The following is a 14,837-nucleotide window of genomic DNA, read 5'->3' as shown; positions in this document are numbered from 1 at the left end:
AGAGTAGGATATATTTGTATATTTTTGTGATATAGTTTGTATTCTTATCGTACTAGGTTTCCTAACGAGATTAGGACTAGTATTGTAACACTATATATATTATTCAATGGTACACACTCCAACCCAAGGAGTTTTCCCGAAATCTAACATGGTATCACAGCCTAGATTTTTTAGGGTTCCACAAAATTAATTTTTCTAAAAAATCCGATCCTTTCTTTGTTTCTTCCGCAAACTCTAATCCTTCGTGGTATTTTTCATCACTAAATTGCTACCTTTCTGGCCCACTTTGCTGCAACATCAACTTTCTTTTGTCTTTAGCCTTCTTTTGGTTTCCAGTAACGTAGTGTTTCGGCATAATTAGCAATGGCCAAGGATGATGCTGAACCCACACCTCCTCCTCCTCCTCCACCTTCTAATGACTACCACCCTGCTAATTCTATTAGCAATATCAAGAATGAGGTCCCGGAAATTCTTGATCGTGACAAAGGGAATTATGGTAGTTGGGTTGAACTCTTTGAGATTCATTGTCATTCCTGCAATGTTATCGACCATATAGATCCAAAATCACCTCGTCCTACGGACCTCACCTCGGCGCAGTGGAACCGCCTTGACTCAATTGTGAAAAAGTGGATTTATAATACAATTTCTGCAGACTTACGAAGCACAGTGTTGTACAAGAATGCTACGGCACAAGAGACTTGGGATAGGCTCGCTAATATTTTTCAAGATAATGGTGAAATTCGTGCTATATACCTTGAAAATCAATTTAACAATCTTTTTGTTGAGAATTTTCCAGACGTGTCTTCTTATTGTCAGAAATTGAAGGAACTCAAAGACCAACTTGCTAATGTTGGACAACCCGTATCCGAGAGAACTTTGGTTCTTCGTCTTTGTGCAGGTTTAATTGACTCGGACTATGATGGAGTGGCTCAATCCATCACTCAAATTCGCCCTCTTCCCGGATTTGATGAAGCAAGATCAAGAATTTTGTTAGAGGAGTCAAGAAAATCAGCTAAGGAAAATTTCGGGCAAGCTTTTGTAGCGCAACACAATAACACCACCACCACCACCACCGCGGCAGCCGCCCAACAGCAGCAACCACCGCAGCAGCAGGGCAGGGGTGGTGGTGGCGGTGGGCGTGGCAGCAACAGTAAGGGGCGGGGTGGTAAACCCAAGGGCAAAGGCAGGGGTCGTGGCCAGACCCAGCAGCACCAACAGGCCCAAGCCCAGACCACCCCACCCAATTCTTCAAGCCCAACGCAGCAGCAGTTGTGGGCAAGCTTCCAGCAATGGGCCCAGCAGGCCACATGGGCCAGGCCGCCAGCACCGTTCCCTGTCCAACAGCACCAACAATCCATTCTTGGACAGCCCAGACCTCAGCAGGCCTACGCGGCCCAATATGGGCAGCCCATGACTCCTACGGACTTGGCATCTTCCTTCTCTACAATGACTCTTCCAAATCCCGACAATCAGTGGTACGTGGATTCGGGTGCCACATCTCACATGACAAATAATGCTGGTAATCTCTTGCCCCTTTTTAATTTAAGCACTAAAAATCATATTTTAGTTGGCAATGGTCATCGTATTCCAGTAACAGGTTATGGTCATGGCACTATTCCACATCCTAAAACACCTCTTATTTTACGTGATGTCCTCCTAGCACCTAAACTCATAAAGAACCTTATTTCAGTTCGTAAATTCACCACTGATAATTCCGTGTCTATTGAGTTTGATCCTTTTGGTTTTTCTGTGAAGGATCTTCGTACGGGGACAATAATAACGAGATGTGATAGCTCGGGAGATTTATATCCAGTCAAAATCACCAAGTCCACTCCTTCAACCTGTCTAGCTACCTCCCTCACTGTTGTCTCCCCATCTACTTGGCATAGCCGTCTAGGACATCCTGGAGCTCAAGTTTTTAGCTATCTTAAGTCTAAAAATCATATTAATTGTAATAAGGAGCATGACTCCACTTTTTGCAATTCATGTCAATTAGGAAAACATACTCGCCTTCCCTTTGACAATTCTAATAATACTACTGTTTGTGCTTTTGATATTATACATGCCGATTTATGGACATCTCCTATTCGTAGTTCTCAAGGTCACAAATATTATTTAGTCTTATTAGATGATCATACTCATTTTGTGTGGACAATTCCTCTAAAATACAAATCTCAAGCTTTTCAATCTTTTATTAATTTCCGAAATTATGTTGAAACCCAATTTGAACGTCAGATTAAATGCTTTCAATGTGATCATGGTCGGGAATTTGATAATGACCCTTTTAAGCAAAAATGTATTGACCATGGAATGCTTTTCCGCTTCTCTTGTCCACACACATCCTCACAAAATGGCAAAGCCGAGCGTATGATTCGTACACTTAATAATATTAAGCGTACAATTCTTTTTCATGCGTCTCTCCCCCCTTCGTATTGGTTTTATGCTCTTGAAACGACCACTTATCTCTTAAATATTTTGCCAACAAAAGCCCTTAAACACAATACTCCTGCTTTAGCCTTGTTTGGAAAAACTCCTTCATATGATCATATCCGTGTCTTTGGGTGCCTCTGTTTTCCTAATTTATCTGCTACAGCTCCACATAAATTAGCTCCTAGATCTACGCCATGTGTGTTCTTGGGTTATCCTATCGACCATAGAGGGTATAGATGTCTTGATCTCACCACCAATAAAATAATCATATCGCGTCATGTCACCTTTGATGAAGCAACTTTCCCGTTCCGAAATTTAGCTCATTATCGTAGCAAAGATTATGATTTTTTAGGTGATGACTCTCCCTCACCTCACTTGCTGCACCCTTTTCTCCATAGCACGCAAAACCCAAGCCCAAACACACCTCAACCACAAAATGGCCCAACACCATCTGTCAGCCCACAAACCGGAGCAATGGGCCCAGCAGCCCCTGTCCGCCCACTCAGCCCACCTACCTTGCAGCCCAACTCCCCTGGCAGCCCAGCAGCATCTGTCCAACAGGCTACTCCGCAGGCAGGCTGCGGCAGCCCAACGTCAGCCGCGGGTAGCCTGCGGACCCCACTGCCCACACCCACCTCGGCCGCCAACGCCACCACACCCACCGGTGCTTACACTCCGCCACCTATGCGTGGCATTTTGCCCATACAACCCACTCGGCCACCACCTCCCTCTCCCCGAGTCACCCGTAGTCAACGGGGAATTTTTAAGCCAAACCCGAAATATTGTAACCTCACCGTTCAACCTTCGGGTCCCCATCATCATAAATCACCACTTCCAAAGTCCTATAAACAAGCTTTAAATGACCATAATTGGAATGCGGCGATGAATGATGAATATAGTGCTTTAATTAAAACAGGGACATGGGAATTAGTGCCTAGGCCTGCGGGGGTGAATGTTGTTAACTGTATGTGGCTCTTTAAGCATAAATACAAGTCTAATGGTGACCTTGAGAGGCACAAAGCTCGTCTTGTATGTGATGGCAGGTCGCAGGAAATTGGTGTAGATTGTGATGAGACTTTCAGTCCGGTAGTTAAACCGGCCACTATTCGCACTGTTCTCAGTTTAGCTATGGCTAAAAAGTGGTCGATACATCAATTAGATGTCAAAAATGCATTTTTACATGGTGACTTGCAGGAAACTGTTTATATGCACCAACCTCCGGGTTTTATTGATCAGAAAGCACCCACTCATGTTTGTCGACTCCGCAGGGCTCTCTATGGTTTGAAGCAAGCTCCAAGAGCTTGGTACCAACGCTTTGCAAATTTTCTCATCAAATTGGGTTTTGTCATCTCTCAGAGTGACAACTCTCTGTTTATTTTTCGGCAGGGTGATGAAATGGCATATTTGCTTCTATATGTTGATGATATTGTATTAACTACCTCTTCTGACAAGTTGCGTGCAGGGATCATATCTCAGTTGCAAACTGAGTTCCCTATGACTGATTTGGGTCCATTGAGTTATTTTTTAGGGATAGCGGTAACCCGTACTCCCTCTTATTTGCTACTTTCACAGGAAAAGTATGCACAGGAGATTTTAGAGCGTGCAGGTATGGGCTCATGTAAACCTGCAGCTACTCCAGTTGACACTAAGTCAAAACTTAGTGCAGATGCAGGACCACCATTTCGGGATCCGACTTTGTATCGCAGTTTAGCAGGTGCTCTCCAATACCTCACTTTCACTAGGCCGGATATTGCCTATGCGGTACAACAGGTGTGTCTTTTTATGCATGATCCTCGGGAACCTCACTTTGAGGCTTTGAAACGCATTCTGCGTTATATTCAGGGTACCATTGATCACGTCTTACATTTATATCCGACTGTTTCTCATCGACTTATTACTTACACTGACGCTGACTGGGGAGGTTGTCCCGATACCCGACGTTCCACATCGGGCTATTGTTGTTTCCTTGGGGACAACCTCGTGTCTTGGTCATCTAAGCGTCAGCATACTTTGTCTAAGTCGAGTGCGGAGGCGGAATATCGAGGCGTCGCGAATGTTGTCTCAGAGGCATGTTGGCTTCGTAATCTTTTACTTGAGTTACATTGTCCTCTACGGCAGGCTACTATTGTTTATTGTGATAATGTCAGTGCAATCTACCTTTCTGGCAACCCGGTACAGCACCAACGCACAAAACATGTGGAGATGGATATTCATTTTGTTCGAGAAAAGGTTGCTTTAGGGCAAGTTCGGGTTTTGCATGTTCCTACTAGATATCAGTTTGCAGACATTTTCACCAAAGGCCTACCACGAGATTTATTTCTGGAATTTAGGTCCAGTCTTAGCGTACGCCCTCCTCCCGCTACGACTGCGGGGGTGTGATAGATATTATAGGATTATTATAATATTTGTCGCAGAGTAGGATATATTTGTATATTTTTGTGATATAGTTTGTATTCTTATCGTACTAGGTTTCCTAACGAGATTAGGACTAGTATTGTAACACTATATATATTATTCAATGGTACACACTCCAACCCAAGGAGTTTTCCCGAAATCTAACAAATAATAATACGAGTAATAATAATATTGGAATTATTATTATTTTTTTACTTTTTTTTTTTGTCTACCTATATTGAAGGGTTGAAAAAGAACAAAAATTACAAGGTCTATTCAACGTCAAAAGCTACCTTCAAACCCAGGGAATTTCCGTATTGTGAAACCTTTGTGAAGCCATACTGTTTGACATGGGGAGGAATGGTAAGCTACTAAGCATACCGTACATTCGTGATTAAATATACACTAGGTATTGTATACAATTATATATTGTACGTACATAAGATCAATCATGTTCTTTATTTCTATACAATAAACTCGTTCATTGTATACAAGTTTTGCCTAATCGCCTTCCCAGTGTGTCTTTTTCGTGGAATTTTTTTTACTAATGCCATTGCAATTATATTGGTTATATTTGATTTGTAGCCTCTTCCGAATAAGTTTGCAAGGGACAATGATCTAGTAAATAAAAGCTGTGACGAAATGGTGCTAAAAGATGAAGAAGGGGAAGAATGGACAGTTTCATTGAGGAGTTATAAAAAGAGTCAATCAGCTTATATCGGAAAGTGGATAAATTTTCACAATAAACATGGCCTGAAAACTGGTGATCATGTTGCTTTTGAGCTCATTGAATCAGGAGAAACACCAAAAATGAATTTCTATAGTAAGTTACTAATTTCATATGAATTATAATTTTAATTGTAGAGTAATTGATTGCATTGATTTGATTGACATATAATTGAGGTGAACTTGTTTTTAATTTGCAGAGTTGAGTTGATTAATTAGATTGATCCGGCCTTTTGCAAAACGCACCAATTATAATGAGTCGGATTGGAGTTGAAGCTCAATTTTGAAATCCGATAGAAGTTTTCACAAGATAGCTCGTTTTGTGTTTTTGACTTTCTATTACGAGATAAATATGATATATATCTTAATCATTTGTACTTTATTATGTTGCCACCTTTTTGAACTACTAGACATAAATAGTAAATTAATTAAATAAAGAATAATGTACAACTTTTTTATGAATCAATCTATATATCAATATAATATGAAACTAATTTAATGAAATAGATGGTGTATCATAAGGGTATAGGCTTTTTCATACCATTTAGGGTTTGATCGGAGCTTTTGGAATGGAATTAAAGTCCATTTCATTTATTATACTGTCTGGTAGGCATTTTAGATATGAAATCTCATATTGAGAAGGTTTATAAATTCACCTCATCCTCTATAATCTCACACCCACCTCACCCCACTCCTGTAATGACATGTAAAAAAAATTGTCAAAATATAAATCACACAAATTATAAGATACGTAGTATAGAATCCATAACTCCATTTTAATACGTAGTAAAATGTAAAAAAAAAAACGGTTTAAAAATAAACCAAACAAGTTCATACAAATATGAGGTAATTTTGGTGTCAAAAGCACACTAACACACACAATCCGATTCCAAAAATATCCAATTTAGATTTCGACTCACGTAAACATAATACAGTAATTTAACATAACTCAAATCTAAAAATTGATCCTATTGCCAAGTTGCCACAGAGGCTGAGGCACTTTAGACCGCACGACTGCTCCTCCGCGTAATCGGCTTTTCTCCGGCTTGCCGTCTTGTCTTCTTCGACTGTAAGTCGACGTTTTTCTCTCTCCTACTTTGTTTAATCATCAAGTTTTAATTTCTCTTCGATTAATTTTTACCAATTTTATCTCTGATCATCACACATTTAAATTCAATTATCTTCATTAAATTTCATCTCAATTCAATTCGTTTGTCGATTTCTAGCTATCTTCGTAATTATTTTTTGTGATTTAAAGTTTTGATTTCGAGAAGTATAAACAACTGATTTGATTGTACCTATTAGTTCTGAGGGTTTTGCAATTTTGTAATTTCTGTTGAATTATGTTGTTGTAGTTTGTAATTTTAATTCTTTTGTTGGTTATATAATCAAAGGATTTAAATTTATGATGTTGTGATTCTGTTGAAATTGAAATCAGGTTCCTGTTACCTGCAATTAGTTGTAGCAATGTCAGTGCCTAATGAAGATAGTTCATCTTCATCAAACTCTCAGGTACTTAGCCGATTTCTGTCTTGCTCCTAGTTCGTTACAATTTTCTTGTGGTTTTTGGCTTTTTATTTGATTTTTGTTATAAGTTATAATTGTGATCTGATCACCAACAAAATAGACAAATCAGTCACTTGTTTTCGAGGCTTAAACGAATCGTTGGTGGATCGGTTAGTTATTGGTTATGGCGTATGGATGGAAATGGGAATGCAAATTGACATAAAGTACAATTGGCATGTTGTTTAATGGTATAGGAATTACTTGAGGACTAGTATGCTACTATTGAAAAGGAAGAGGGAAGTGTTATCGATGGATTGTTAGTAAATCCGCTATTGGTTCTCAATCTATTCTCACTACAGCACAAACATAGAAACGGAAATTGTCTAGTGTCCAACGTTGGGCCGACACTTTGCAGTTCTAAAGAGTTTATCTGATGTATACAACTCTGCATTTCCCTTTATTTGTACTAAGCTCAAACAAATCTCATTACTTCATATTTTGGAACTGCTCCTTTTCTTAAATTTTACTACTCCGTAATAACTTAACCACTTAGATAGGTGTAATAGACTAACCTTGGGAGGGGAGGGACACTATTGTCATCGTAGTGTATTTCAGTTATGAGGTAGCTTGGGGAATAAGTTGAGGCGTTTAGACATAGAGGGCAGAAATTAAGTAAAACGTTTTTATATAGGGTGGAGGTCAGTATGAAAAATAAGCAGAATATTTTGAGTGGTTGCTTAGAATTGGGAGTGTCCAGTTTCTTGAAAAATTGGGATTGTAAACCCCATTTGATGATTTAGTTTCTATGAATTTCAGTTACTACTTCTATCAACTTTCCCTCTAATTCTCTTCGCCTATATCATTTTTATTTTCTGAATTTTCCATTCTACTATAGATTGAACAACCCCCCCCCCCCCCCCCCTGTCCCGTTTGTATAGATAATATTTATCCTCCTGACCTTGATTGCTACCAGAATTCTTATCAACCACAAATTCCTAATTTTTAATGGATACTACTTTAAGGGAAAGCAACCTTATTCTTGATCATTGGAAAAAGGTAGAGGGTTAAAAATAATACATGTAGGTTGCTCACCTCAAATGTATAAACAAGTCTTTTTCTCTGCTAACTTTTATTGAGATGCTACTATCTTCTATAACATACCTGTAAGTGATATCTCACTGCACCCAAGGTAGACAATGTGTCTTGAGTGAAAGTTTCATGTCCAGCTGCAAGTAGCAAACTATTGATGAAACATCTCTGAATTCCAATTCTTGTGCCAAGGAGCTAGGCGGCTAGGCCCTTGCGAGCTCTCGTCCTATGCCTTATTTATTTTTCCAGGAACATTGGACAAATCACTGTTTGGATGTATTATGATTCTCTAAGCTTGCTTGAGGATCAAAGCTTGATCGAAGACTCCTATCCCTTTATAACGAGTCTCTGACACAAACATTAGGGAATATCATTGCAGAAATAGGCTGATAACAATGCTATTTATGTTCACTAGGTTTCATTAGCTATCCCTGTTCCACAAACAATGCAATAAAAAATCGGTAGAACTTAGACAGAACATCGGTGAAAACAGACAAAAGAACCATAGAGATTATCTATAATTTTATAGCTGGTGAAAGATAAGAGCACTGCAAATCTGCAATACTCTTTTTTTTTTTGAACCTTTTCTGCCAAATCAATGTGATTGAACCTCTTTGTTCTGTTTCCCAACGTCAAATAATGGGGCAGAGACCAAAATTCTTTGAAAGCCGACCTATACATAGAACTTAAAATGTTATATTTTGGGCTTACTACTTTACTAGGATCAAAGATATCCTCGTATTGATCAACCCTCACAAAGCTTCACTATATTCAAAGTGACCATTGGGCTATTGTAGGAAATAAATTACATGAATAGTTTCTCCATAAATGACTCAAATTCTTGCACCTATCAAAGGTACAGTTTATGAAGGAGGAAATATTTCTGTAGAAGCTGCACAGGTTTTATGCTGAATTCAACCTTGATGGTTAGTTGCTGATGTCTTGTTGTGAAAGAGGCACTTGATTTAGCTTAGAGGTCTTTGAATTAAAGAACTTGGATGGTACTTCCTTGCTTAAAATTGATGAGCCCATGAATTATGGACTTTGCTTTGAAATATGGATAGTGCTGAATGGTGGATGATATCTGATCATCTCCATAATCAAAGTGGCGCTTGTTGCATCAGGGATGATGTTGATTGACGAGAGCATATCTATCATGTTTTATATATCTGTAGGTTTGTAGGAACCTGGCTAGTCAAGCAAGAGATAGTGTTCTGGTTCAAGATGAAAAATTGTTGCTGCAATTTATAGGAAAGATTGATTGGTGAAAAGATGGGGCAACAGAAAGACTTCTGCTGCTGATACTGTAAAAAAATTACTACCTAGACAATTGAGTGTTCGCTTCCTTTTTTTGGGTTGAGGGGTAGGGCTAGGGAGGGTGTTTGAGGTGTTACTGTAGCAACATTAGCAAATGTGTTTTGACAGCTTTGGGTAGCATTGCATTTTGGGTTGATTTACATCATTTTATGAAATCAGACCCAGGAAGGTTAGCATGTGTCTAAATCTATCTAGCATTGCATTTTGGGTTGATTTGCAGCCTTCTGTGACATACCCGTCAAGCTATTTATGTATCTGATTCTATGATCTGCGTACAGATCTGCAACATGCTGCTTTTGGGTTGTTATATTCTCTTCCAAATTTAGTTAAAATGCAGAGGTTGTTTCTTTGTACTATACACAATAAATTTCAATTTTTATTTTAATTGATGTAGGATAACATCTGACGCAAGCTAATAAACAAATAAAGTATTCATTCACTGATGCTTCAGTGATCTAGGATCTTTATTTACTTGTTCAAGGTTTCAGTGATGTCTAGAGGTCGACTTTGGAGCCAGATATAACATGTATGTGGCTGAATATGAACATACGACATTGTCTCTGCAGTGGATCAGAGATTTTTAATACGAGATGGATGTGAATCTTAACTTTTTTTAAGTTGACCAGATTCATATGCTGACCATTCATGATAGCTGAACCTGTGTTATTTATGTATATCCTGTTTGTTACATGCGTACCATGTTTTAATTGCTGAATGTATGAGGTTTGTGCTTGCAGCTTCCATCACAATTATTTGGTGACCTCTTGGATTCGATCATTGTTGATGTTGCATCAGAGTGTCACCGTATTGCAAGGCTTGGACTTGATCGGAATTTAGAAGAAGAGGAAGAAGAATTGAAGTTGTCAGTACAAGCCAGGGCTAAGGTTGCTGATTCAAGTAATAGTGGTGAAGTAAATGGAAAGCACGTAGTGGACATATTTGGACAAACTCACCCAACTGTAGCAAACGACGTATTTGATTGCATGAACTGTGGGAGATCTGTTACGGCTGGAAGATTTGCACCACATTTGGAGAAATGCATGGGAAAGGTAATTTGAAACTAATTTATACTGTAATTCCTAGTAAAGATGTGGAAATTTATATTGTAAGAAACTGTTTTGCTCTTCAACAATTTGTTTTCTTTTAGCTGATCATTTGTCTGAATCTATTAAACCTATCTTTGTTAATACATACAGGGTAGAAAGGCCCGTCTTAAAGTTACCAGAAGTAGTACTGCGGCACAGAATCGATACACTCGAAGCAGCCCAGTCCCCATGTATTCCCCTTATTCAAATTCCCCAGCCACAAATCGGTTATCAAATGGATCGCCTGGTGGTGCAGGTGATGAATTCCTCAACGGCACAGCTGAAGATCCTTGAGAACTGAATTAAAAAAACAAAATTGATGTGGCAGACCAAGACTATGTATGCAAGGCATGTATAACTACGTTGGCTGTCATAGACTGCAGCTCAGGGTATGTAGTTTACATGCAAGTAGTCGCAGGTATATTTTTTCTGTCCTGCTGCTCGAATTTTAGTACTAATGTAAATGCATGACAGGCTGACAGCATGAGTAAACTGGACCAACTCCTTAGTTGGATGTAAGATGAACAGCTACAGATATAACTATATAAGTTTCTTTCACATCAATGGGTTGTAATGGCATTAGACGAAACTGAGATACAAACAGGTCATATGGATTGTGTTTGGTTCAGGCTAGATTCGATTCCAAAATCGTGTAGTTTAGGTCATTTTAATCTGGATCACATAAGGTCAATGATTTTCAATCACACAAGGTCAATCATCTTATTACAGGTTATCTTCTCCTAATTATCAGTTGAGGCTTATTATTTTTATTGATTCGTATGTTAAGGTCATTTAATTTACGTAGTATATGATGTTTTTTACTCCGTATTAAAATTTTGGATACGTCTGCCTGAAATTGCTGAAATATTGTGTCTTTTTTTGGAAAATTAACAATTTTACATGCTAATCTGCCAAGGAAGGGAGTCTTACTCACAAGCCAATTCAGCTAGACAATCTTTAACATCTGAAATTCCCAAGTTTAGTATGAACTAGTGAGTGCATCAGTTTAATTTAATTCTTAGTGTACGATATCGTAAGAATCCATTTCATGAATTTATTTTTTCAAAAAATTTGCCGCATTTGTAAATTATTACTCGTATTAATTACAACATGCTAATATGTATCTTATTGGCAATTATTATTAATCAATGGTTTATATGTAGACGACACTTGCTAGATTAATCACTAAATTTGGGAAATTACAGAGATTAATTAGATAATGCGCTTAGTTAACAATGTTGATCGAGTTTTTTACGTAGAGAATTTGCTTACTAGTAGTATGATCTAAGTATAAATAACGTTGAATACATGCAGAATTGAACTCATATACTTCAATTTTTTCCATTGAATTAACAAAAGAATTCATATTTTTATATTTGATGTTCATTTCACAATTAAGGCAATATCTTGTTACATTAACTGCCATGGCATCAACTCAAACTTACGGGCATCAAGGCCGCTTTCCTCGATCATTGCTAACATTCTTGAGACTACTGATAACATGGTAAATTAAGTTCTTTTACTCAGTAATTTTTTTTTTTTTTTTGTAAAATAAGTTTAATGGAATGGGTTGATACTAATATTGCTTTCATTCATATAACTCATAAATAACTAACTAAATACTTTATGATCAATTCTTTATTTTTTTATCTACTGTTCTTGGATTATTAATAACATTTATTAATAACATGGGTTTTTCACCATATATCCCTGAACTTTTTAAAATTCATCATATATCCCTGAGTTTTCACAAAAATACACCATATACCCTTGATGACTAATGATTGTTAATTTTCGTCAATCATTAGGGCTAATTATGAACCAAAATCATCCTAAATATATTCTCCTACCCCCGAAACTACCCACATTTCTTTTTCCTATCCAAAAATCACCCTAACTTTCTTAATCTAATCCTCAAAATCAATCATACAGATATGATTATGGAGATTTGAAGTGGTTTTGGGGGCCGGAGAAAGGAGATGAGTAGTTTTGGGGATGAGGGAGAGAAATCTAAAGGCGGTTTCGATGTATAATTAACCAAATTTCACTCATTTTATTTTCATTAGGCGTATATGGTGAGTTTTTGTAACAATTTAGGGATGTATAGTCAATTTGAAAATTCATAAGTATATTTTCTAGTTAAACAATTTCGATATGTTATGAAATTTAAATTAAAATTAGTTTATTGAAAAGTAATTAGTTTGGTATCTAGAGGTAACCCTTATAACTTTATATTTATACAACTTTTTTTTTTTTTTTTTTTTTTGAGGGAAGTTAAATTTATTTATTCGATATAAATAGAGTTCATAAATTCACCATAACCATTTTATTTGACATAGTATTAGGAAAATAATGAACCATGAACCCTTTTTAAGTATACGAGAGGTCATAAACTCATAATTATACATAAGTCTTGTGTTAGAAACATGAAAAATACACATTGAAGTATACAAGATAATTATTTTTCTAATTAATATCTTTCCTATACTACACATTTCTTATTTATAATCTACTCTGAAAAAAAAAGGGTACACATATAAGTATATAACTATTGTTTGTGAGTCCTACTCCGAATTTATTCCATGACATGAAAAAATGTGAAAGAAAGTGTCATGAAAAAAAAAAAGAGTTTTTGGCATTCCCTTATCAACGAACCTAGATTTATGACATCATTTTGAGGCAAAAATATACAATTAATTTGTAAGAAATAACAAAAATATAGCGTAATGAATGTTATTAAGCTGATAAAATAAAGGTTAAATTAATTTTATTTGACATACTTCGTATATCTCTTGACATCTTGTATTACATATTTGAATTATACTTCTTTTTTTTTTTTTTTTTTTTTTTTGGTACGGGGAATTATACAAATTGAAGTACGTTATAATGCAGTGATTTTTTTTTTTCCTTTTTCCAAGTTACAATAAAAACTCATTAGTAATACGGAGTAGCTTATTAGTTGCATTGAAATTCAATCAGTTCGTTGATAATTCATGTTCGTGCATAATCTAGGCACCTTGCATCCTTGCCGGTAGTCTATGGAAAAAAAGGACCAAAGAATATCACCGAGCTCATGAGAAATAATGTTGTAGCCATTTCTGTAGCAATTTTTGTTGTAATATTAGTAATAGCTTATATTTTCCGATATTATTATTTAGCTGGGCGTTATGTCCAGCGTAAATTACCCGAAAAAATATATAGAAGATTTCCATTAGATATATACTTTGTAGATAGGCAAACAGAATTTGTTAATGAAGATTGTGCCATATGTATATATCCGTTTGAAGACGGAGAATTGCTTCGGATTCTTCCAATGTGCAAGCACAATTTTCACTGCCATTGCATCGACGATTGGTTTTCAAAACGTGACTGCCGATGCCCTAATTGTAAATATGATTATTCCAAGGGAAAATATTGTACACTAGAGTATATTAGATTTTTTCTTTTTGGATCATAATTCCTGTTGTACTAGTTAAATTGTGTAATACAACGAGTTTGTTTGATTACATTATTGCGCAAACTAGGTTAATTCCCGTGCCATGCACGATTATAATTAAATTTTACAATAAATAAATATGGTGTTAATTCAACAATAATTTATCCAAAAAATTTATTTGTAACAAAATAACTTAATTTAAATGTAAAGATTATTGAATTGGATTGTATAAAAAAAATATATAGTAATAGAAACTTAGAAGATTTAACGTTTTGTATAAGAAAATTAAATTATTAGCTTAGGTAATTAGGTTAGTACCCATATACGAACTCATATACATTTGTCCTTAAATTTTTGACACACTTTGATCGGCATAATATGAAATTTTATTTGAGTTCATTTTACTTTAGGATAATTAGTGTTCCGTAATCAACTTTTTAAATATATTTTAGTTTGCGGATAATTATAATAATTAGATTTAATTTTCCAATATATGTTATGTACGAAGAATACTATAACAAAATTATTTTGTTCTTATAAACGTTATATATAGTTTTAAGATTAATACTCTGTAAAAATTATGCTACCAAAATGATTTTTCTTTAAAATTGATATTGATAATATTATAATAATCTTGGAAAACAATATATTCCAATACCTTATTTTTTTTAAAGCTATGTTAGTATTTTTGTAATTAAAAGTTTCCTAGTATATATAGAATATATGTAAAAAATTTAATTGAGTAATATTGGATTAAATATGTTGTCAAAATGGAAATGACTATTATTATAAGTTATAAAATATATAGATGTCATTAGAATATGGCAAAAAAATTAAAAAGGAAAGGAAAAAAA

General features: G+C 36.0%; 2 protein-coding genes across 3 annotated transcripts; both read left to right on the top strand.

Annotated features, from left to right (window-relative positions):
* The first annotated feature begins 363 nt into the window (after positions 1 to 363).
* On the top strand, positions 364 to 5,761 carry LOC145632564 (uncharacterized). The gene is made up of 6 exons (XM_081684930.1): positions 364 to 1,914; positions 2,236 to 3,003; positions 3,625 to 3,681; positions 3,817 to 3,966; positions 5,410 to 5,647; positions 5,751 to 5,761. The coding sequence occupies exons 1-6, from the start codon at positions 364 to 366 to the stop codon at positions 5,759 to 5,761; spliced, it is 2,775 nt and encodes a 924-aa protein (XP_081541056.1).
* Positions 5,762 to 6,481: 720 nt separating this feature from the next.
* Positions 6,482 to 11,291, top strand: LOC145630398 (SAGA-associated factor 11-like). 2 transcript variants are annotated; one of them, XR_014112040.1, is made up of 5 exons: positions 6,482 to 6,619; positions 6,989 to 7,062; positions 10,200 to 10,511; positions 10,659 to 10,936; positions 11,022 to 11,291. XR_014112040.1 is itself a non-coding variant. In XM_081682660.1 (4 exons), the coding sequence occupies exons 2-4, from the start codon at positions 7,018 to 7,020 to the stop codon at positions 10,839 to 10,841; spliced, it is 540 nt and encodes a 179-aa protein (XP_081538786.1). In that variant the 5' UTR covers positions 6,482 to 6,619; positions 6,989 to 7,017; the 3' UTR covers positions 10,842 to 11,291. The 2 variants fall into 2 exon arrangements, 1 of the variants encoding a protein (XP_081538786.1); XM_081682660.1 differs by having other exon boundaries at positions 10,659 to 11,291.
* Positions 11,292 to 14,837: the final 3,546 nt, after the last annotated feature.

The sequence above is a fragment of the Chenopodium album genome, chromosome 5 (assembly GCF_948465745.1).
Source record: "Chenopodium album chromosome 5, dcCheAlbu1.1, whole genome shotgun sequence".
NCBI classification, from domain to species: Eukaryota; Viridiplantae; Streptophyta; class Magnoliopsida; order Caryophyllales; family Amaranthaceae; genus Chenopodium; species Chenopodium album.
The sequence above is the reverse complement of the archived record's forward strand: the minus strand, read 5'-3'. Positions and strand labels throughout refer to the sequence as shown.

Coding starts and splice junctions, on each gene's coding strand:
- LOC145632564 (XM_081684930.1), top strand. CDS start 364: ATGGCCAAGGATGATGCTGAACCCACACCTCCTCCTCCTCCTCCACCT. Junction 1,915..2,235: donor TAGGACATCCTGGAGCTCAA/GTTTTTAGCTAT, acceptor TTTGAACGTCAG/ATTAAATGCTTTCAATGTGA. Junction 3,004..3,624: donor TCCAACAGGCTACTCCGCAG/GCAGGCTGCGGC, acceptor GGTGACTTGCAG/GAAACTGTTTATATGCACCA.
- LOC145630398 (XM_081682660.1), top strand. CDS start 7,018: ATGTCAGTGCCTAATGAAGATAGTTCATCTTCATCAAACTCTCAG. Junction 7,063..10,199: donor CATCTTCATCAAACTCTCAG/GTACTTAGCCGA, acceptor TTGTGCTTGCAG/CTTCCATCACAATTATTTGG. Junction 10,512..10,658: donor TGGAGAAATGCATGGGAAAG/GTAATTTGAAAC, acceptor TAATACATACAG/GGTAGAAAGGCCCGTCTTAA.